Raw genomic sequence first — 22,142 nt, 5'->3', positions numbered from 1 at the left:
AATGATCACTTAAAGACACTTGTGTTCAAATCCTCACTAAAGCACTCATTACAAAGAAATAAAATATCAAAACACACGAATAAGCGCACACCTCTGTATTGTGTCGTTAGATTTGTAAAAGTCTTACCAAGATAACTGAACACATTCTGAGCCATTGTGCTCTACAACAACCAGCAGCCATTTGACAAATGAAAGAGAGAGAAAGAAAACCTGAAGAATCTGTGATGTGACCATCAAAAGGAATAAATGTGGCGATAGGGAGAAAATTACTGACATACAAATGTAATTCCTTTATTAAAGGTTTAAGTTTCTCTGTTTTTCTATAATTGAGCACAATGCTGTTCTCTGAAGTATTAATTGTGTTCTCTATGAGATGAGCAGCTGCGGCTAATGAGACTTCACAAATATTAACAAACGTCAGTCTAAAGCAGCAAGTCCTACATTTAATTGTGGACATCAAACCTCATTTGACCTTCTCAGTCGTCCATTTCAGTTCCTCACAGTCACCTCAGTGTCATTTAGTGAGCCAGCAGTGTGAGGAGTGAAGGCCGACTGCTCCGTCTGCACTCGTCTGTCATCTGCTGCCTTAGTGAGGAGGAGTGCGGATTAAAGTGCAGGAATAGGAAACATTAACTTCACAATAAAATGAAGAGTTTAGTTTGATATAAAAGTAAAACAATAAAGGAACATTTCATAGAATTTGACTCTTAAAACAAATCCCCACCCGCCTGACCAAAGCTGAACAGAATGTCGGCTGTCGTCTGAGCTCAGCTGTGCAGTTTTTAGTTGTGGAATCTGAACGTCGGTGTAAATTATAACTCCAGATGTTAAAAGATCTTTATATTTACAGCTATTAGGTAAAATTCAACACATTACTTAATTTATGATCAGATAAATAATTCCCTCCCAAAATAATGGAAATAGCAATAATCATTTTACAATGTAAAATTAAAAAATAAAAAAGTCACCAAGAAACACTGAAGTGCCAGGAGTCTCCAACATTTTCAGTTCTGTTTATTACACATTCAAATAAGAAGAATAAGATTTATGACAATAATTGTGGTGAACTAAACAATAATCATAAACAGTGTACACTTTACATAAAGTACAACTGTAACAAAAACAATACAGTGAATATGAAATGATTGTGTTTTTAAGAAATATGTCCAAGTATTGCACTGGTAATAAGAAAAATGAGCAAAGGAATAATGTACAAATAATTTAAAACATCTAAGGTCAGAAAATAATTTTTTTAATTTTCTTTAACATTTACAGTAAATTGAGCACTGAAGAAGCTGGACTAAATATTTTACACGTCAGGATGATTTTCAGGGCTTTTCTGAACCAGGAATACATAAAAGCATAAAGAATTGGATTAACTGCATAATTCAGTTCACTGATCAACACAAAGACATTCCCGATGATTTGTGTGTTTGAGTTACTACCATCATTAAATATATCATATATATAAACAGGCAGCCAGCAGATAATAAAAACCCCCACGACTACTCCTAATGTTTTTGCAGCTTTTCTTTCAGACGGTTTTGATATTTTATTGTCACTCAACTCCTCAGTTTGTCTCTTTTCTATCATACAGTTGATGGCTCTTGAATGCCTTCTTGCAACTACAAATATTCTGATATAAAAACCAATCATCAGTGAATAAGGAATAAAAAACGTTACAAGTAAAATAAAAATGGACATTTCATAATAAGTGAATACTCCACAAGTTCCTTCACATGTCTCTACATCAATATAACTCAAACTTAAACCTATGACTGTAATTAAAAGTGCAAATAGCCACACTACAGCAATGCTGATCTTTGCAACAGTTAAAGTTATTTTTGAGCTGTAAAAGAAAGGATGGCAGACAGCAATGTAGCGATCAATGGATATTAAAGCAACATTATATACAACTACTGTACTAAGAATATTTGCAAATGTCTGATACAAATAACAACAAATAACTCCAAAGTACCAGCAATAGACAATCAGACCAATCAAAAAAAAGGGCAACACAAAGACACCTGATAAAAAATCGGCCGCTGCGAGTGAAAGGATCACAAGATTAGTCGGCGTGTGCAGCTGAACAAAATGAGAAATAGAAATGATGACAAGAAGATTTCCAAAGACTGTCGAGAAAAGCAAAAGACACGAGAAAGTGTAATAAAGTCCATAAACTTCAGTTTCATAAATCAGTCTCTCACAAGATGCATTACTGTGAGGATAACAACGGCCAACTTTCACTTGTTTCAGCTCCATGTCTGTCCCCTGACTGAGCCGTCCTGCCTGCACACTGAGATGTTTATACACTGAGGCCCTGCGACTGCCATATTCTCTCTGCTGACGTAATTCACATGAGGCGTCTCTCTGCTGTGTTTGCTTCACAAATTCTCTCAGGATGTTTGTTTGTTCATTTCAGTTCTTACTCACTAATGAGTTCATCAAATCTCAGACGTCTTCATTATATTTGTTTGTCAGGAGCCGCTCAGGGCTGCGGTGGTCTCTCCTCACAGCTCCACAGTGGTCCAGCTGCTTGCTCTCTGCAGTTTCCTTCTTCTCCTCTGTCTGCTGTTTTTGTTTTTCTGTTCTCAGTCACTTTGACTTTCTTTCCTCATCACAGCGAGCAGCACATTAAATCAGCAGGTTCAGATGAGCTGAGGTTGTGCCCAGTGGTGGTCTGACACTCCATCCTATCCTGTGCTGCTCAGAGCCCCTCTGACTCCTCCATGGAGTGTGCTGGACCACCCTGTGCTCATGAGAGGCCCTCACACACACACACACACACACACACACACACACACACACACACACACACACACACATACAGTGTACAGTAACACTTGTGTGTTTTTGTCTTTTCCGGACCCCCACATTAAATTCCAAACAGTATTCCCCCCGTTGCTCTCTGTCAGTCTGACGTTGTGCTGATTGTCTTTGTCTGATTTTCTGGACGTCTTTCTTTTCTTAAATCCTCAGACACACAACATGCATTTCTCTGTGGCAGTGGCAGGTAAACTCTCAGAATTCCAATGCAGCAGCGCTCACTGATGTGCTTTTTATTTTGATGACATTTGTTGTGTCACTGAGTTGTGTTGTGTTGTTGTCATTCCCTCCTCATCATCACAGACAGTGAAGTGGTCCTCACACACAAGAGTTCATACGTGACACACTGGTGGTCTGTTAATACAAACTTCGTGTGAGTCCCCCTCGTATCTCCTTGTGTCGCTAAAGCACCTTGTAGTGTCACATGTCACATATTTATGTCATTAGCCCGCATACTGCAATTCATTTTGGGGGACAGCAGGTCATCAGGCTTCATATTGTAATGCAGCTCTGCACCCATCGTCACTGTGAATACACAATGGCAGGTCTGAAACTTAAAAGTACTGCGTATGAGAAGACTTAAGTGTTATAATGGACTCATTCAGAAGCCATTAAGACGGTTAAAAGAATGTCAGGTTATATAGCGCCCTGATGTGTACAGCAGATTTCCCAACTGTCAGTCCACAGATCAACATTAGTCAGTCAGTCAGCCATTGTCCAACACGCTACATCCTAACACAGGGTTATGGGGGTCTGCTGGAGCCAATCCCAGCCCACCACAGGACACACACACACCAACTACACACTGGGGACAACTTAGGACCACCAATGCACCTAACCTGCATGTCTTTGGAGTGTGGGAAGAAACAAAACCACCTGGAGGAAAGCCACGGAGACACAGAGAGAACATGCAAACTCCACGCAGGTAGGACGCGGGAAGCGATCCCAGGTCTCCTTACTGTGAGGCAGCAGCGCTACAACTGCACCACCGTGCTTCCCCCAGATCAGCATCAGTCCATACGAAATAACAGCTGGATAGCCCATTATATCCACCTTAATTAAAGCTTCTGTGTGTTCTTTTTCTCCAGTTGCTTTTTCTCTGCCTTTCCAACAGATGGCACTTCGTAACCCTTTTTAGTGGTAACTTGCATTAGATTTGTCATTGTAATAGATAGCATATAACAAACATTAATAACACTGCTTGTAGAAATCCTGTACTAAATGGCGTATCAAAGAGACATAGCAATGGGGCAGACACACAGCACTGCAAACATTAACGCTGAATAGATCAGGCAGAGAGTGACTGCCAGATGGACAGAAATCAGCTTATCCATCTTAACAAAAGGAAAAGATTCTGTGTGTCCATCTTGTTGCCATGTCTCTTTCATTCCAACATATGGTGCTTCACAAGCATTTGTACTAATACAATTCATCACATTTATCATTCCAACAGATGATTGTACCAAATGGTATATAACAGAGACATATGAAGTGCCTGTCTGTGTTTCTGTGTATCTCTGTATCTGTCAGGTTGCTTTATCTCTGTTGTAAAACATTTGGTATGGGATTCATAAAAGTAGTGCTAATGATTGTGATGTACCATCTGTTGAAATGACAAGTGCAGTGCACATTTTTGCTACCTGAATTATAAAAACACATTCTAATAGATGGTGCACTTTAAATGTTAACACCTAATATATCAAACAGAGAGTTACTGCTAGATGGACAGAAACAGGCAGCTGTATCTCAAAAGCAATAAGCTTCCATTAGGAAAAAGAATCAAATGTATAAATGTAGGATGAGACAGCGTGAAAAACCCAAAGCTAAGGAAGTCAAGGGCAAAAGAAATCAAGATGTGATTGATGTGCAAATTATTAAGGACGTCTGTGCACACTCAATACTCAGGCAGTAGAAACACCAGAGGAACATGGTGAGTGAAATCATAAGAATACCATGGCCATTGTAGCAGTGCGGGCCCAGGAGACACCAAAAACAACCAGAGCCAAACTACAGTGTGATGTTCAGCGTCAGAGGGTGTGAAGTCAAACGGACAGGGGAGCCCCAAATCTTATTACAACTCACGAGATGGATCATTCATGGAGGCTGCAAGAGCGAGGGGCCTTGTCAACGATGACTGGTTATGGAGCAGGTCCTTAGAAGAGTCTGAACTCTTTGGGATGAGCCGCAGCTGCTTTGACTCTATGCCTTCATTTGTGTTATTGATGCACCAATTAACTCAGAAGAACTGTTTGTGAAATACAGGAGAAGGTTGTGTGAGATGTTTGCTCCACTCTGTCAAGGACACACAGATGGCTGTGCTTTGTGTGTAAACTGAGTGTTGCTTGACACAGAGAGAACTCTAATGCACCATGGAAAACAATGCAGGGATTTCAACCAACCTGTAACACGGGCGGACAGGGGATATAGAAATCCTGAGGACTATTATGATGCAGTTCATGAACTCAACCGAGTGATGGTATTAGTAATGACTGTGAATACTCTTCAGTGGGATGAACATCACCTTTCATTTTCTCTCTGATGTCGAGTTCCACTCTCAGGTTTCTGCAGCTGTCGTTGAACTTCCTCACTTTTCAGCCCTGTAGTTTCTCTCAGTCTTTTATTCTTATTATTTATGCTCAGATAAATACTACATAAGTACACATTTATTCCTTTTGATAGTCACATCACAAGTTGTTCAGGCTTTCTTACTTTCATATCTGAAATGGCTGGTGGGTTGTTGTAGAGCACAATGACTCCTGCTGCTTCATACACAGAAAGCGTTCAGTTATCTTGTAAGCCATTTATAAATCTAACGACACAATACAGAGGTGTGCGCTCACTCGTGTGTTTTGATATTTTATATCTTTGTAATAAATACTTTAGTGAGTTTTTGAACACAAGTGTCTTTAAGTGATCATTAATAAAGACCTGACACTTGATATCCGTGTGTTTAGATAAACCTCAGCATGTTGATTTCAAACATGTGAAAGTTCTTCATGTCAAGTCGTGTCACTAATCCCAGACAATGCTGTGACTGTCCACTCAGATCCTAAATTTGATTCAGCACATCGTATTTCCTGATTGTGATGTCTGTTCAGGTGAAATGCCATTATATGAATACACACAGCTGAAGTCATTTTGTGTTAAATTCCTTGACTTTGCTCTCCGGTGTCAGTTCTCGTCTCAGGTTTCTCCACTTTACATCTGAGTTTTATTTTATTTATTCCCTTGACGTCTCTTCTTGTCCCCTAACCACAGGCTGACAAGCTGTGGTTCACACCGTCTGTTCCACTGATGAAGTTGTTGAAGTGTCTCCCTTCCCAGAATTCTCCTTATTGGCCGGGTGCACTAATGTGATGAGGAATTTATCTTTGTAGTGTTGTTGCAAAAATCAAACATTAAAAGATCTAATATGACAGAGTGTAAAGTGATCTTATTATGTTTTATATCACATTATTTCATTTGTTCAGAGTATTATACACAATTTTATTTTTTAATGTTATTATTGCTGTATAATTTAACTGTAAGTGTGTTTTCCAAGGAGCAGCTCGTGTACACATAGAAGGAGGATGTGCTGCTACAGACAGAGGGCCGTTTCACACTGAGGGGATTTTCTCTGCAGTCTGAAGAGCAGACAGACACCATTTGTAGACCATTCAGAATTAGAAGGTCAAATCTTTAAAACATTTTTTGGACTTCCCAGATGTGTAAAAGTGAAGCTCCTGAACCATTGGTTATCTTTGTGCATGCTCACATCATAGACGTGTACTAATACGGTCTGTGAAAATGACGTTAGACCGAGAGGGGCTAGAAATGTTCAACTTGGCCCTCACAATCTTTAAAAAGTCATCATCTGCTGAATTGAAGTGACGATATAGGAAAGAAGAGAAGCAGAACAATCACAGCCACACAGCCGTTAAGAGACTGAAATGCCTCACACATTTAGGTGTGTCGGTGTTGTATCATCTGTGACAGCTCCACAGATAGCCAGTTTGAATCTCTGATTTGCACATCCAATTACCTTTGTATTTGTTTTCACTTTTTTGGACACATTTAAGAATGTTAAAATCTATAATGACTGAATAAAGGTTTATTGCCTGCTCCACTTGCTTGCATTACTATTTGCTCAGTCTTGCCATCTGGGGTTACAGAGAACAGAGGAGACGTCTTCTAATAGGTGAAGTGTAGCACAGTAGCAGTCAGTCCAGCGTGAAGTCGGAATCCGTAGTCCACGGTCAAGTGAGTGTCTGCAGGCTGTGTCTCCTTCCAGGCCAGGTGAGTGCAAGAATAACAGAACTAGAGGTGGGGGACATGTGTGAGGGTCTACGTAATAATGAATCTGGGTGTGGGAATAAAGATATCTCATGCTGTTGGAAAGGGTCACCCCAAAGCCCTTCCATGATAAAACACGCAGCATACAAGGGAAAAACACAACATAACCAGTTAGACAATGCATGAGATGTTTTAGCATGGAGTACATCACATCCTAAACATGCTGACACCAATAAATTGGATTCTTTGTGAAGCCTGTGGCTCATTTTTCAGAGGAAACACAAAAGCCACACATGATCTTTAGGAAACACAAACTGAACACACAGTATTTGGCATGTCTACATACACACAGTGTATTTACAAATATGTTTGTTACTCTTGTGGAAGACCAGCCTGACTACAGACAGACACCAGGAAACACAGAAGTCCAAAGTCTTCACTACACAGTCCTTTGCACCTCACACACAGCACACAACCCACCAGCACTATTGCTCACAATCTTTTCTTCATCTCTGCCTCCCGACTCTTCCTTCCCGAATGGAGCGACGCGGCTCCTTTTATAATCACCCAGATGTGCTCCAGGTGCTCCCTGATGACATTCCTGCAGTACTTCCGGGTGTGGCAGATACTGCCTGATTGTGACACAAAACTAAACTCTGTAGGAGGTCCATGCCATAATTACTAAAACTAAAACTGAAACTAATACATATAAAAATAAAATAGACATGTCTTTGTGAAATAAAAACTAAACTAAAACTAAAAATACATGATATAGGAAAACTAAAACTAAACTGAATTTCCAAGTAAGGTAAGAAAAAATATAGAAATAAAAACTAATATGAAAAGGCAAAACTATCATAACCTTGGACTGGACTATACAGACCTTGGTGGTACTTTTTTAGAAATAGTACATTATGCACTAACCCAACACCAACCCTTACCTTAAAAATAGTATAATTCTTGCCTAATCTTAATATCCCTCCCCCTTGCCTAAACTTAAAATACATTTTCCCATGCCTAAACTTAATGTTCCTACCATTACACCTATGCCTAAAACTTAAAATCTCAACCCTTGCCTAAACCTAATATCCCACCTCAATGCCTAATCTTAAAACCCCTTCCTCATGCCTAAACCTAATGTCCCTACCCCATGCCTAATCTTAATATCTCAATCCTTGCCTAAACTTAATGTCCCACCCCAATGCTTAATACTAATGTCCTATTTCCCACCTTTACCTAATCTTGATATACCTTCCCCACGCCCAATCCCTAATCTTAAAACACCTTTTCTTATGCTTATCACTAAATGGGAAATAATTCTATTTAAATACAACTCAATCTATCCATATTACTAAATGAGAATAGTAAACCGGATATGAACGCAGGGTCGTGCCCGTGGACGCAAAAGACATAGTGCGCAAGCGCCACACAAAGCCCCCCCCATAGTGAAACGGGAGAGACTACGCACGTGCGCAGACACCACACAAAGCCCCCTCCCCCCCCCCCGCACCAGAGCAAAACGGGACAGACTATGAACCGTCAGAGTAGGAAACAAAGTAAAACGTCATAAAGAGGTTAAAGAACAGAGACAAACACATAGAGAGCAGGTTACAAAACAAAGCCCCCCTCCCCAGAGTAAAACGAGAGAGACTACGAACGGTCTGACATACCGCAAGCAGGATAAAGCGAGGTCAGAAATAAAACACAGAGTAGGAAACAAAGTAAAACTTCATAAAGGGATTAAAGAACGGGGACGAACACATGGAGAGCGGGTTACAGATGATGAAACCTGGAATGCAACAGCTACAAAAAAACCTAGGCACGAAACACATGCACACCGAGATACAGAATATGAAGGCAGAAACAGCGACAGTTAAACGTCCACACCACACAAAGGTGAAGGTTCAGGCGCCTACATCGGGCGTCACAAAGCCCAGTAAAGTACAAAAGGCAAATGCGCCTATACAGCATGGTAGGAACCGACATAATACGGAATGCGCAGGCGTGGCTGCCATATTGTGAGTGGCACTAATGCGTAGATCTAATGAACGTGGACTCCTACAATGCGCGTCTCAAACTGCATAGGCAAAGCAGGCACGGGTTCAACACGACACAGCTCGAGTTACTGAGATACAAACACGCGCCTGCCTGGATATAATTAATGAACGCAAGTGCCTACAACGTGTATCTGAAATGACGCAAACCAGGCAGAGACTCCTCCAAAAAGAAACAGCTCGACTAAACGATATACGAAGTAAAACGGGAAACACTACAGAGTCCGCCGTGCTCCACAATGCAACGCATAATAGTTCGGAAAGAGCTTCGTATTAACAGTGGAGAGACCCACAGTGACACGGGTGAACGCTCCGTATTAAACATACGTCATCCTCACACATCCAATCTATACGGCATAGGTGAATCACATTACAGTTATGCATTATTAACATTACTATAAACATCACAGTATCGCAAACAAATGAAAATTTTTACTCGAAAAAGGGGAAATATAATCAGGTACGTACGGGGCTCCGTGTTAACAGTGGAGAGCCCCAGAGTGACACGGGCGAGCTCTCCGTATTAAACGTGCGTCATCCTCACACGTGGCTACCCAGCGGGCACGGGTTCAAAACGCCGGGGGTAGGCGAGCGAAGCGAGCAGGGGGCGGAGCCCCCTTGTATTACTATAAATTGAAGCCTATCTTTCCCATTCAATTTAATGGATCATAAATGAAGGATTCTTGACAATTTCTAAATACGGGCAAAAAAGGCCCTAGGGATTTTAAGAATACTAGTAATAAGATGGAATTTTTCTTTAAGGAATTTTGAGGATAACTATTAACATTTAGGTGCTGTGCACAAAAACCGTAAGGAAAATTACCCATTGGTTTCAATGGGAGTTAACAAGAGGAGCATATACATATTATTTTAAAAGGTAAAACATAACTCAAAATATTACAATAAAAATCATAGTATATAAACTTAATAAATAACTTAGTATCTAAATATATTTAGGTCCAATTCAATCCTATCAAATTTATACTACTGACAGGCTTGAGGCCTGCTTTTCCCATTGAGTTTAACACTAGAATTACCAGAGCCTATGAAAAAAACTCGTAGATCCGTCCCACCTTAAAACGCTTCGCACTTCTCCATCAGCGTCTTTTGTCCTTTAAATGTGTTGTTAAGCAGCAAACAGCAAGCAGTCTGCTATCACATCCCCCACCGCCGCACAGTTTTCTCAGCTCAAGTCTGTTTACCTGCGTGTCAGTTGTTTAGAGTTGTATAGAGTGAGAAGTCAAGCAAAATGACACCTTTTATAAATACTATATCATTATTTGGATCACATGCATTTCATGTGTGTTCTGTGTCTACAACGATCTGTGTACAGTAAACACATCGTTAAAACAAACGTTTTTCATGTTTTAGTAATAATTGACAAAATGTAGGCATGAAGTGTATAATGTGTGAAGCCCGAATTCCAAATATCAAAGAAACACTTTCACAAAAGATACAAGTATAACAGAACAAATGCGCTTTTTTCCAAGACTATAACCGAAGAAAAAGAAATCAGGTTAATGTTGCTTGTTTTCCTGCTTTCTTGGGTAGTATACTGGTTAGAGCTGCTGACTTCAATTCAAAAGGTTCTTGGTTCGAGTCTTAATGTCTTCCAAAATAAATGTTTTGAGTAGTGAGCTGTTCTTATTGTTAATATTATACAATAAAAGCATACATTTGATTTGCGTCTGTAACAGCCGCTTTAAATGTCTAGTACTTGTCAAAGTTAGCGTCTTTTTTTTAGTTTTACCTTATTTACTTATCTTCCTACAGCATAAAGCCACAAGTATATTGCAGAGCTTCCTCTGTTTGATCATCAAAGGCATGCTCACAAATTACACGTGTAATGCCACGAAAAATACCTGCTGACACTTTAGTACGTGAGTAATGGTATGAGAATGCAATTAGACTTTTTTTGGGCACATACACCACGCTAGTGTTTAGATCTGGACGGTGTAGCGTTGGCGAGTTCTGTAAGCCGTGCTGTTTCTTTGAAGGACAGGTGATTGGCAGGATGATGCCGGACTTTCGCCTTTACGCCTGGTGCAGCTGCATTGTTCTTATATGTGAGGGGACGTTTCTTGCAGGGATGGCTTCTGTTTTCTCCGATCTGAGTTCACCTCTGTTATAGCGCGTCTTTATTTGAAAACAGCAGTGTCAGATCGGGGTGAGCGTGAACGCTAACTTTGATAAGCACTATAAATTTACAGCGGTTGTTACAGACGTAAATAAAATGTATGTTTTTATTGTGTAATATTAACAATAATAGCAGCTCTCTACTCAAAACGGCAAACTTGAGAAGCTGCTAGCATCGAACCCAGAAGCCATTTATCTATCCCCTTAGCTGTTTGTATATCTATTATATAATAACAGTTATAAAGACACTTGTTCATGTTAATTGCAGTCTCAGTTGTTAAAAATTATATTTTAAAAGTAGCATCCCAAACGAAAATACAACGATCTGACTGACTGACAGTGCTTACCAATTTATATGGTTAATAAGAATGAATAAATAATAGTTCACAGCCTTGTGTTTGTATGTCTTTATAAAATTTGGCAAGTAATATATTATAGTTGATGCTGACATTTAATTAATTTGAAGTAGGTAAAAATAAATATTTGGAAATATTGCGAAGGAAAATGTTTATATACTTATAGTAAACAACACACACACCATTTAGTTAATTATATATATCTTCTTCTTCTTCATTTGGCTACTCCCGTCAGGGGATGCCACAGCGGATCATCTTTTATATATATCCTGGCCAAATCAGGCATCAGAATAGCACACAAACCCGCGAACAATCTGTGCACTGTCCTTTTCAACGCAAAAAATAAGAAATTGACAGCAGAAACATGAAACGCAGTTTATAGCATTCCATGCAGTTCTTGCTCAGCGGTATACATGAGACAAACATCAAAAAGAATTGCAACTCGCATACAGGAACATTGCAACGCCGTTAGAAGGAAGGACTCACGATCACAGATCTACACGCATACAAAATCAACAGGACATACGTTTAACTGGGACAATGTGCAAGTAAGATTTAAGGCCAGTACTAAAAGTGCCAGAGAACTGGCTAAATCTTGGCTATCAGACAAAAACGCCATTAACAGACATTTGGACATAAACCCAGCATATGCAAACTTAAGTAGAACATGTTCATAATAAATAAAACGTTACGACCTGTTACAAGAATCAAAGGCAATATATAGCAAAATTACTTGGGGGGGGGGGGGGTAAGTCTAAGCATTATTCTCTGATTAAGGCTCTTGGTAGGGGCTTTAAGCTCAGGAATAAAAACTACTTTATGATACGTGATTCATTTTTTGTCCCTTTGGGGATCTCCAGCTGCTAATATGCAAACTGTATCACAGACCTTCGCTTCCATATATGCTGTTCTACAGCACGATTAGAATCGTCTGAGTATTAAAGGTGTAGGTCTATTTCAGAAGCATATTTTATAACAGCAACGTTAATATAGAGTATAACTATTATTCTGTATTAGCATTGATATGAACGATTTGTGAAATTAGTGTTAAGTATAAAAAATGAAACTGATTATACAATGTTTATTATATTTATACATTATTATATCTGTCTTTACACGTTTTGCACACATATTTAATAAATGTAATAAACTGCACCAAGAATGGTTAAAAATTCATTCAAAAAATATGTACATGAATGTAAATATATCTGCACAAACCAACACTCGTGAGTAACATTTTTATAAAGTTCAAAATGAAACACAAATCGCAGACTCGAACAAGCTTTTGCAGAATGCATTAACTGACAAGAGGCTGGCCCGCCCTTTCTGAGTTTTGGTAGCCAACACAAGCCATGATTCGCCAATTCTTGGCAGCCGACCGAGCCGTCATTGGCCAATTCTTAGTAGCCGAGCCGGGTTGTGAATGGTCCATTCTTGGTAGCCGATATGAGCCACGATTGGCCCGAGCTTTCAATTCTTGGTAGAATCTTGGTAGCAGAAAGCGATCTGATCTGAAGAATTACCTCGAGTCATGGCTGCTCGGAGACGCTACGGAAGCTGTTGTCTTTTTCTTGACCCTTTTGTGAAAGTGTTTACTTGATCTTTGGACTTCAGGCTTCATATATTATATAGGTTATGCCTACATTTTGTCATTTACTACTAGAATATGAAAAACATTTCTGTTTTAACAATGTGTTTGCACAGATTACTGTAGAAACTGAACACACATGAAATGCGTGTGTTCCAAATAACAATCTATTATTTCCACTCTGAAACTCCACTTCACTCCCAGATAATCAATCAAGGCATGAGCTGGGAGAAGTTTGTGCACATTCTAAGTCGGTGGGGGATGGAATAGTTGGCTACTTACAGCTTGTCTTTTATCGGCACATTTAGAGGACAAAAGATGCTGGCGGAGATGTGCGAATGGCTTTAAGGTGGGCCGGATCTACGAGTTTTTTCGTAGACTCTGGTAATTCTAGTGTTAATGGACTATAAATGAAGGATTCTTGAAACTTTCCAAGTACGGACAAAAAAAATAGTATATGAAATGTACAAAGAAGGGATAATACATCAGAAACAAACAGTATTCTTAAAGGAACCAACAACCCCTAGGATTAGAAGATTTTTAATTTACCAAAAATACATAAGGACCCTGATAAATGGACCAAACCAGGGAAAATACCACCAGGAAGGCCTATAGTCTCCGATTGCAATAGCGAGTCTTATAACATAGGTAGCAACTTAGACTATCACTTAAACCCTCTATCACAATTGCATAAGTCATATGTTAAAGATACATATGATTTTATTGAAAAAAAGAACATGAAGATAACTCAGACTACATTATTATTTACAACGGATGTCAATAACCTGTATACGAATATTGACATCAGACACGGACTCTTAGTAACCCTAGATTGGCTAAGATATTACTCAGATAAGAATATACCTGACAAATATCTAATGGAACTACTAGAATTGTCCCTATCTAACAATGATTTTAGCTTTGACAATAGATATTACCTCCAGATTAAAGGAACAGCCATGGGGAAGAGGTTCTCACTGGCCTATGCTAATTTGTATATGGCTAGGTGGGAACACGAGTTGGAAGTTAAACTAGAACAGAAACTTCTATTTACCTGAGATTTCTCGACATTTTGGGGATCTGGCCTTAAGAGTTTCAAATCTTACTTGAGAACACTAAACACACACTGGCCTAACATCAAATTAAAAGCCACGGTCAGTAATCAAGAAATCAACATTCTAGACACAACTGTCTTTAAAGAAAATAACTTGAAACCAGAGTGTATTTCAAGGAGACACATACCCATGCCTTCTTGCATGGGGAGAGCTTCCACCCACCCCACACACAAAAGGGTATCGTAAAATCACAACTACTGAGATTTTTTAGGATAAATTCTAATAAGGAAGATTTTATGACTTCTACTAAGATCCTTTTTGATGCTTTAAGAAAAAGAGGCTATACAAGATCGGCACTTAGATCCTTACATTTAACAATCAAAACCAAAGAACTAGCCTAGAAATCAGGACCCTGTACACAGTTCAAAACTAAAATGAGTTTCACAAAGAATTACATAATTACATTACATAATTACTGCATATTTAGTATTGAGCAACCAAAACATATTTTCATTACATAAGGAGAGACGTATCTGCATTTTAACATTTAAGCCTCATTACAGTTTAATGTAAAATTTCACTTAAACTTAGTTTTTTATTTTAATTGCCTTTTACATGACCAGCTTATTAAAGCTTGAACAACATTTGGATTCATTCAAAGTAGCCGGTTATGTCGCTATTAAATAAGTTCGATTTAAGAATTTAAAACAGAGTCAGTCATGCTTGTCAAGTTTCTACTGCAACATGCAGTGCTGCATTTTCTGAATCAAGAAGTACAAGAAGCATTTAAAACAAAGAATAAATACTTCAGCTCCTTTATAGTTCAGTCACCCAAATCGTTTTCTGTCAGTCAAAACAGACGTGACAATGGCCAACATCAGGTGACAGTCATTCTAATCTCATTGTTAAAGAGCATCATAAAATGCAGTCTCCTCATTCTTTGTCTCATTCATTCCTCCATTTTGTTTTTTTAATTCACATATCCAAATTCATAGCCCGGTTACTCTGCTCCAATCCCAGAAGCACTGGCAGGAATCGACCTCCAAATGGTACGCCATTCTGAAGCACAGAACACTTGCATATTTTATCACATGGAGCGTTCAAGCTGCTAACTACGCCATTGTTGTCTGCAATACTTCAGTGTCGACACGTTGAAATGGTAGATGAAGCAAAAAAAAAAAAAAAGAAACAAAAACGAAAAGGTGTTTTGTTAAATAACCAAACTTTCTTTGATATCTGAAGTTCCTCTTGAAATTGCCATCTCCCTAAAGTCGCAGTCGCTCATCTGTAGTTACGTTAATGGCGAGTGTGAACAGCTCAACGTGGACATAGTGCATGACATAGTGTGTCCCACAATCACATTAGATTAAAAACAACACTTCAAACAACATGAATTCACACCCAATAAATGTGGACGTGTCTGAAGTGCAGAGAGCTGCGTTGTTGGAAAAACCTGCAAGCAACCAATTAAAGGACAGCTTCAAGTCACTTGCCTGCCAAAAGATGAAGGACTTCATAGACTCATTTGGCTGACGCCCTTCACTCAGGAAATATTCACACGGACATGAAACAAATACAAGTCAGAAGCACTTTAATAGATGTTGACATGCGCTCACACCGGGCACATTGTGCAAGTAAACATTTATTTTGTGCTTATTTTGCAATTCCCTAATGAAGTGAAGTAGAGCTTTTAAAATGTTTGGAGGGAGGCCAGCGCCCCAGCACCCCACAGTCCAAGCTGCCACTTTTTGCCAGATTTCAAGCTTTTTAATCTTTGAGAGAATTTGTCTGATGGAGTTTCACTGTGTGGGCCTTTTATTACTTTAAACAATAACTAGGGAGTTCTTGAGGATAAAAAGAGTATGCCAAAAAATTGGAAAATGGAGACAACTAATCATCCCAGAGAAGAAGATCGATTCAACTGTGGAGTTTTGCTCTTGCTGGTATGGTAAACACATGTGTGCCAGTGTTTTAGGCACAGACAATGAAGGACAATGACTGCTGCCCAACTGAAATGTTATTTGCAGTTTGCCAAGGATTACCAGAGTAAAAGGTAACCTGAGTGGAGTTCCCACATCGAGAAACATGTGAAGCAGCAGGACAGCAGATGTACTCTGACCTGCATGTGATTACAGGTGAGTGGCATCACACAGGGCATGAGAGCTGTGCCATCACAAATGTACTCTTAACTCAAAATGCATGAAGATTCAATCACAATGACAACAGCACAGCTGAAATGGTAAAGGGCACCTTTAGTTTATGTGATTAAAAATGGGATCTGCACATCAGTTTGTGCCTCTGCCCCTTTCAACCTGAATTTTAAGTTGTATATGTTTACATTTTCTCTCCAAACAATTTCTCAGTTTAGGTTATATATTATGTATATTCCTCTTGATCCTGGTGTTTTTGTTTAGGTGACTCATTAACCCAACTTGAACTTGTGTTTGCACCACACACAGAATACGAAAGGCAAACAACTTAGCCGAGCCACTGGACGACACCAACAGCACTTGTGACAGAGTCCACTGTGATGGCGACTTTCATTTGTAGTGAACTTGATGACATTTTGTGAAACTCAGAAGGTACAAGTTTTAAAAATTGAAATACTTCATTATTTGATGGAATAATAACATCTTAATTTAAGGATTCCACCTTCTTTCTCAAATGTGCTTGCCTATGTTATGGCAGAGCAGAGGGCTAAGCCTTTATTTCCCATCTACTCAGTTTGAGAGGAGTCAGAACAAAGACAACATTTGACGACAAATGACGAGGCTCGCTTTCAATTTGTTTTTTAAAACATTAACATTAAGGCTGTTGAACCCCAAATGAAAACATGAGGTCTAATAATACTGCTGTGGTGCCAGGCAATTTACATCAGCCATGGCTGAGTCACCAAAAGACTGAGCTGGCATTACGTCATTCAGAGCAGGAGTGCCAAGCAAAATGCGAGCAATCTATTTAATGTGGACAGCAATGCAACTCAAACGGACATGAATAACGGGAATAATAATAATGGTAGAATGTAAAAGGGAGATATTTATGACAAGAGCCAGGGCTCCATGAGCAAGGCGCCTTATTTTGTTTTATTAAAACTTGTGTTGTCATTGAGTAAATTCCATATGTCCGCGTTTGTTTTATGCTATTACCGTAGCAGCAAAAAATAAAAGTAATAAAAGTTGAACAGGCGTCGCTGAACTTGTAATGAGTTTATGTGATGTTAATGTGCAAATGGCTAGGAGAGATTAGAGAGGTGAGGGTCGAATGCTATGATGTTTCCATCCGATTTCCGACACAATTACTTCAAACATTTCAGTGCTTTGTGAGGCTTCACTTCCCCCGTCAGTACGGAGACAGATAGATAGATAGATAGATAGATAGATAGATAGATAGATAGATAGATAGATAGATAGATAGATAGATAGATACTTTATTAATCCCAAGGGGAAATTCACAATGTACAGTACCCTCCATGATTCTTGCGACAAAGAAACACTTTTCCTAAACAGAATAGAAAGTTACCCTTTATTTCAAATCTAATTGTTTATTTTTTTGTACTTTCAATTTTTAAGTCCAAATTATTAAAGTCAACTAGAAAGGCTGCTTAGAAACGTAGGAGGCGCTGGTTAGGGTTTTTTTTTAGCTTTGGACCAAACATCTTTAAAAAAGTCCTCCACTCCCCACTCACACTGTCGATTCACGTGCACTCTCCAAGCCCCTTGTTTTTTCACACTCTTAGTGGACTCTTATATCTTCCTTCTGTTCCGCTTATTCCCTTTGTTTCTATTATGTTTGTTTTCTCCAAATTCTATGTCCCTTTCTTTATATTTTCATTGTTCTTATGTGTATTAACAGAGAGCTCACTTTTTGCTACCTATCCCTACGGTGTCTTGATGTAGACTGACCTCCTTCCAGTCTGAAGCCCCTTATATCAGGCATGTCAAACTCACTACCATTGGTGGGCCGCTTCGACTGCCATACGTGCGTCAGCGGGCCGCAGTGTAACAAATACTATTATACAAAGTTACTGTAGCTTTCTTTCCAATACTGAAAACTTTAAAAAATGTAACACTTAAAGTTTAAACAAAAGCAATTTATTTCCAGACAATCTCCATACAACAGCGTACAATTAGAGTCTTAGCCTCTTAGCTACAGTAGATCCTTATATTATTATATTATATTCATTGCTTATATAGGAGTCTTACAGTGTGAGATTTATTTCTTTTGTCCCGACACTTGGCATCTCTTGTTAGTAACCAGTTCGTCAATATCAGGCTTGAAATCTTGTGCTGCTGCAACTTTTATGAGGGATGAAAGGTGCTCGACGGTAAGTATTCAGCGATGTGGGGTTTTGGTGGCTTTCATTAACGAAAACAATTGCTCACAAAGGTAAGTGCTTCCAAAAATAGACAGTACTCTCGATGCCAAATTACGGATCTGCACATACGAGGGTGGCAGGTAAGCATACAAGCCTGGGACACCAACTTTGTTGCATTTTGCATTTTGACTTGAAAACCAAGTGGCGGCCCATGATATTCTCATTACAGCAGAACGTTATAATACTACATATAGCTTACTGCTCCGACTAGCGACATTTGTAAATACAGCGTACTAATTAACAAGAAACACAATGTTTTTCGGCCACAATGTCGTCAGCTGTGTTGTTATTTTCTCTTTCTGTTTTATATTCAATATATATTGGCATGGCGGCCCTGTGCAGGTGCACAGTTTGCACATGCCTAAGGCTGCCCCAGTTGCGACGTCGCGGCTCATTAACTTTGGACAAGGCTTGTGGCTATACTAGCAGATGATGTTTCCGGTACCGTAATACCATGGGAAAACGCACTTTTGTCACAAGGCAGAAGTAAGAAAAGTCAATAAGTAACACCAAAGATGCAGTCAATCACAAACGATAGCACTAAACTTGTACAAAATGATTACTAACTAGGATCTGTCATGCGGGCCGCACAGATTTCTGTTGCGGGCCGTGTGTTTGACATGCCTGCCTTATATTATTATGCATGCGTATCTTTCTGGCTTAGATTAAAAGTAAATTACTTTCTCCTTTTGAGTAAAACTAATTTAATGCTTAACCACTCTTTAATGATTTGTTTTTTAATCTTTAATTTTTATTAGTGTTGGGTTTTTTTTTAACTTTGGAAGTAACAGCTTTTCAAGGCCATTTGTTCCCCACTCAAACTTCGTCGAGCAAATGTGCTAAACCGCCCTACACTTTTTTCCCCCTCCTTTTCTTTTTCTTATAAATGCAATCTTTGTTTTTTTCTAATATTCCATTTCTTTCATTATTGTATTCTCCGAGTGCTCCGTTTGCTTCCGCTCAGTGTGGTGTCCTAATGCAGACTGACGTCCGGCTTGTCTCTCCTCTCCGTATGTCTCGATGTTCTCATACAGACTGATATCTCATGTGTTCTTCTCTGTATTATATTTAGGATTCTCCTGTTCTTTGACTTAATGTGTTATAAAATTTAAAACATTATTTTAAATCAAATAATGTTTTTTTAAATATTATTTTCTTATTTTGGAGTTTCACTTTTTTTTGCATTAGGGTTATTATAGTTTTATTATATGTGATTCTATATAATTTAATTAGGTTTAGGTTGTAACTTAACATCAGGGTTTAACTGCTTTTAGCATTAAGGTTTGATTGTTTTGAACATTTTTAGGGTTAGGGTTTTAATAAAAAAATAAAATTTTTTAATATCAGGGTTCATTTTTTTTAACATTACAGTGGTTTACTTTTATCACTAGGGTTTTCTATTTTTAAACAATAGGGTTACATATTTCTTAGCATTAGTGTTTCAATGCTTAAGTTTAGGCTTTCAATTAATTCATTTTTAAGTTTAGAGTCTTGTATGGAAGGGGGTTTACATTTAATAAGAAACAAAAGTATAAATTTGGGGTTAATTTTAGGGTTTGAATAATTTGTTTAGGCTTAGAAATCAGTTATTTAACATCAGGGATGGATTGTTTTACTTATGAGAGTTATTGATTTTTAACATTAGGGTTTAAATTCTTAGGTTTAGGCTTTCCATTAATTTGTTTACTTTTTTAAAGTTTAGAGAGTTTTATTTGAGATGGGCTTATACTTAGTAAATTTTAAATTAACAATACTATAGATTCAGAGGCTATGATTCTTTTAATCACCCTCTTTTTTTCTTTTGATTATTTTTCTTTTAGAGTGTAGGTGTGTTTTTTCTCCTATGGGTATTATTTCTAATGTTAGAATTTATGTTCCTGGATTTTGTATTTTCTTTTACCTTATTGGTCTTCTATTAACTTTTTGTTATTCTTGTTTCTATTTTTTTCTGTTTCTTTTTTTAAATTTTGTATTTGTATTTGCTCCTGTCTCACTATAATTCATGCTTATGTTTTCTCATTTACTTCTTCTATAACTTGTGACATTTCATCTGAATTTTGTGTAATTTCCTTATACATTTGTAGTAGATCATTATTCAATCATTCCCCCAATTTCTGTTTAATTCTTTTGTATTTTCCTTCCTATGATTTTGTTTCTATATCTTCCCATTCTACGTCTGTTATGTCTTGGTGTATGTATATTATATATTTGATTTAAAATAATTTGCAATCTTTTTATTTTTTTGTTTTGGTTTTCCTCCTAATATTTTTCTTGTTCTTTAATTTATCCTTTGATTTTTATTTAACTCTGTTTCCTCATTGTTCTATTGTTTCTCCTGTTTCCATTATTTCTTGTCCTCCTTCTCATTTCTCTTTTGGGTGTTAGTATAGCCTCTTCAAACCTTTTGTATTTCCTCTTCAGATTCTCTTTCTCCGATTGTTATTTCTTGGTGTACTGTATAGTTGGGTTGAAATATCTCAATGTTTCGTTTTCTTTGCCCATTTTGATTCCCATGTAATTGAATTTTTTCTTTCCATCTTTTTGGTAAATACCGTTCTGCTTTAAAGAATGGTTCACAGAATTATTTAAAAATTGTTGTTCATGGGTTTCCTTTAGAGTTTGTAAGACTTGTGTTTAATGACCTGAGTCTCTCTCGGTTTCTACTCCATACTGTTTTTTTCTTTCTGAATTAATATTTGTTTTCAGTGTTCTCGTAAATTGTTTTTTTTTTGTCTACTTCTCTCTGGGATCTAATATTTATCTTTATTTTTGTTTTTCAACTTTTGTTGAAATTTTGTCAATTTATTTGCTAATCCTTTGGTTAAATCTATGTGTTTTTCTTGTATAATTCCTTTCTAGCCATTTTACGGCTATCAACCAATATTGGTTCCATTCTGGTTCTGTTTTCATTATCCTTTTAATTTTTTTTTCTTTGTCTTACTGTAGTGTTCTGTGAGTATTTGTGTTGTATTTATATCCCAATTTTAGCATTCGCCCCTATCAGTTCCTTAATTTGACTTTTCTGCATATGCCGGTCTTATTAGGGACTTCAGACTATTTGTTTGCCTTTTAAATGTTATTGACACTATTCCTTTATAACAATTTTTCATTGTCCTTAAATGTTTAATATTTTTACTTTTTCAGAAAATTCTCTGTCTGGCACTCTTGTGTTACTATAATTTCTATTTCCCCAAAACAGCTAAGATTATTTGTCCTTTTTTCAAAATTAGATTTAGAATTTTTTTTGGTCCCTATCCCTTATTTCTAATACCTCTTTGTAAATTTCTGTTCTAATATTTAAAATAATTATTGTTCCTTCAGTACATTTTCCTGTAATCTGCTAATTTTATGCAGTAGTTGTCCTTTCCAATTCTTTATTTTTTGTATTTATTGTATTTGTATTTATTTAGTTAGGATATTTTAAAGATGAGGGTGTAGAAAAGTTAGAAACAGGATAGAATAGTGTTTGCCAGACATCTC

The 22,142-nt window shown here is 37.8% G+C and overlaps 2 protein-coding genes across 3 annotated transcripts in view; both read right to left on the bottom strand.

The window, feature by feature from the left end:
• LOC127527253 (trace amine-associated receptor 13c-like) overlaps window positions 1-22,142 on the bottom strand; it is a 322,587-nt gene that overhangs the window by 182,417 nt on the left and 118,028 nt on the right. The window lies entirely within an intron of this gene.
• LOC127527250 (trace amine-associated receptor 13c-like) overlaps window positions 1-22,142 on the bottom strand; it is a 181,070-nt gene that overhangs the window by 66,405 nt on the left and 92,523 nt on the right. The window contains exon 2 of one of the 2 annotated variants that reach the window (XM_051925357.1): window positions 1,157-1,772. The exons of the other annotated variant lie outside the window; for it this stretch is intronic. Coding sequence (XP_051781317.1) covers window positions 1,270-1,772 — 503 coding nt within the window. The 3' untranslated portion in view covers window positions 1,157-1,269. Of the gene's footprint in view, window positions 1-1,156; window positions 1,773-22,142 lie in introns of those variants that run through there. 2 annotated transcript variants of the gene reach the window in all.

The sequence above is a fragment of the Erpetoichthys calabaricus genome, chromosome 3 (assembly GCF_900747795.2).
Source record: "Erpetoichthys calabaricus chromosome 3, fErpCal1.3, whole genome shotgun sequence".
NCBI lineage: Eukaryota > Metazoa > Chordata > Cladistia > Polypteriformes > Polypteridae > Erpetoichthys > Erpetoichthys calabaricus.
This window is presented reverse-complemented; position numbering and strand designations above follow the sequence as displayed.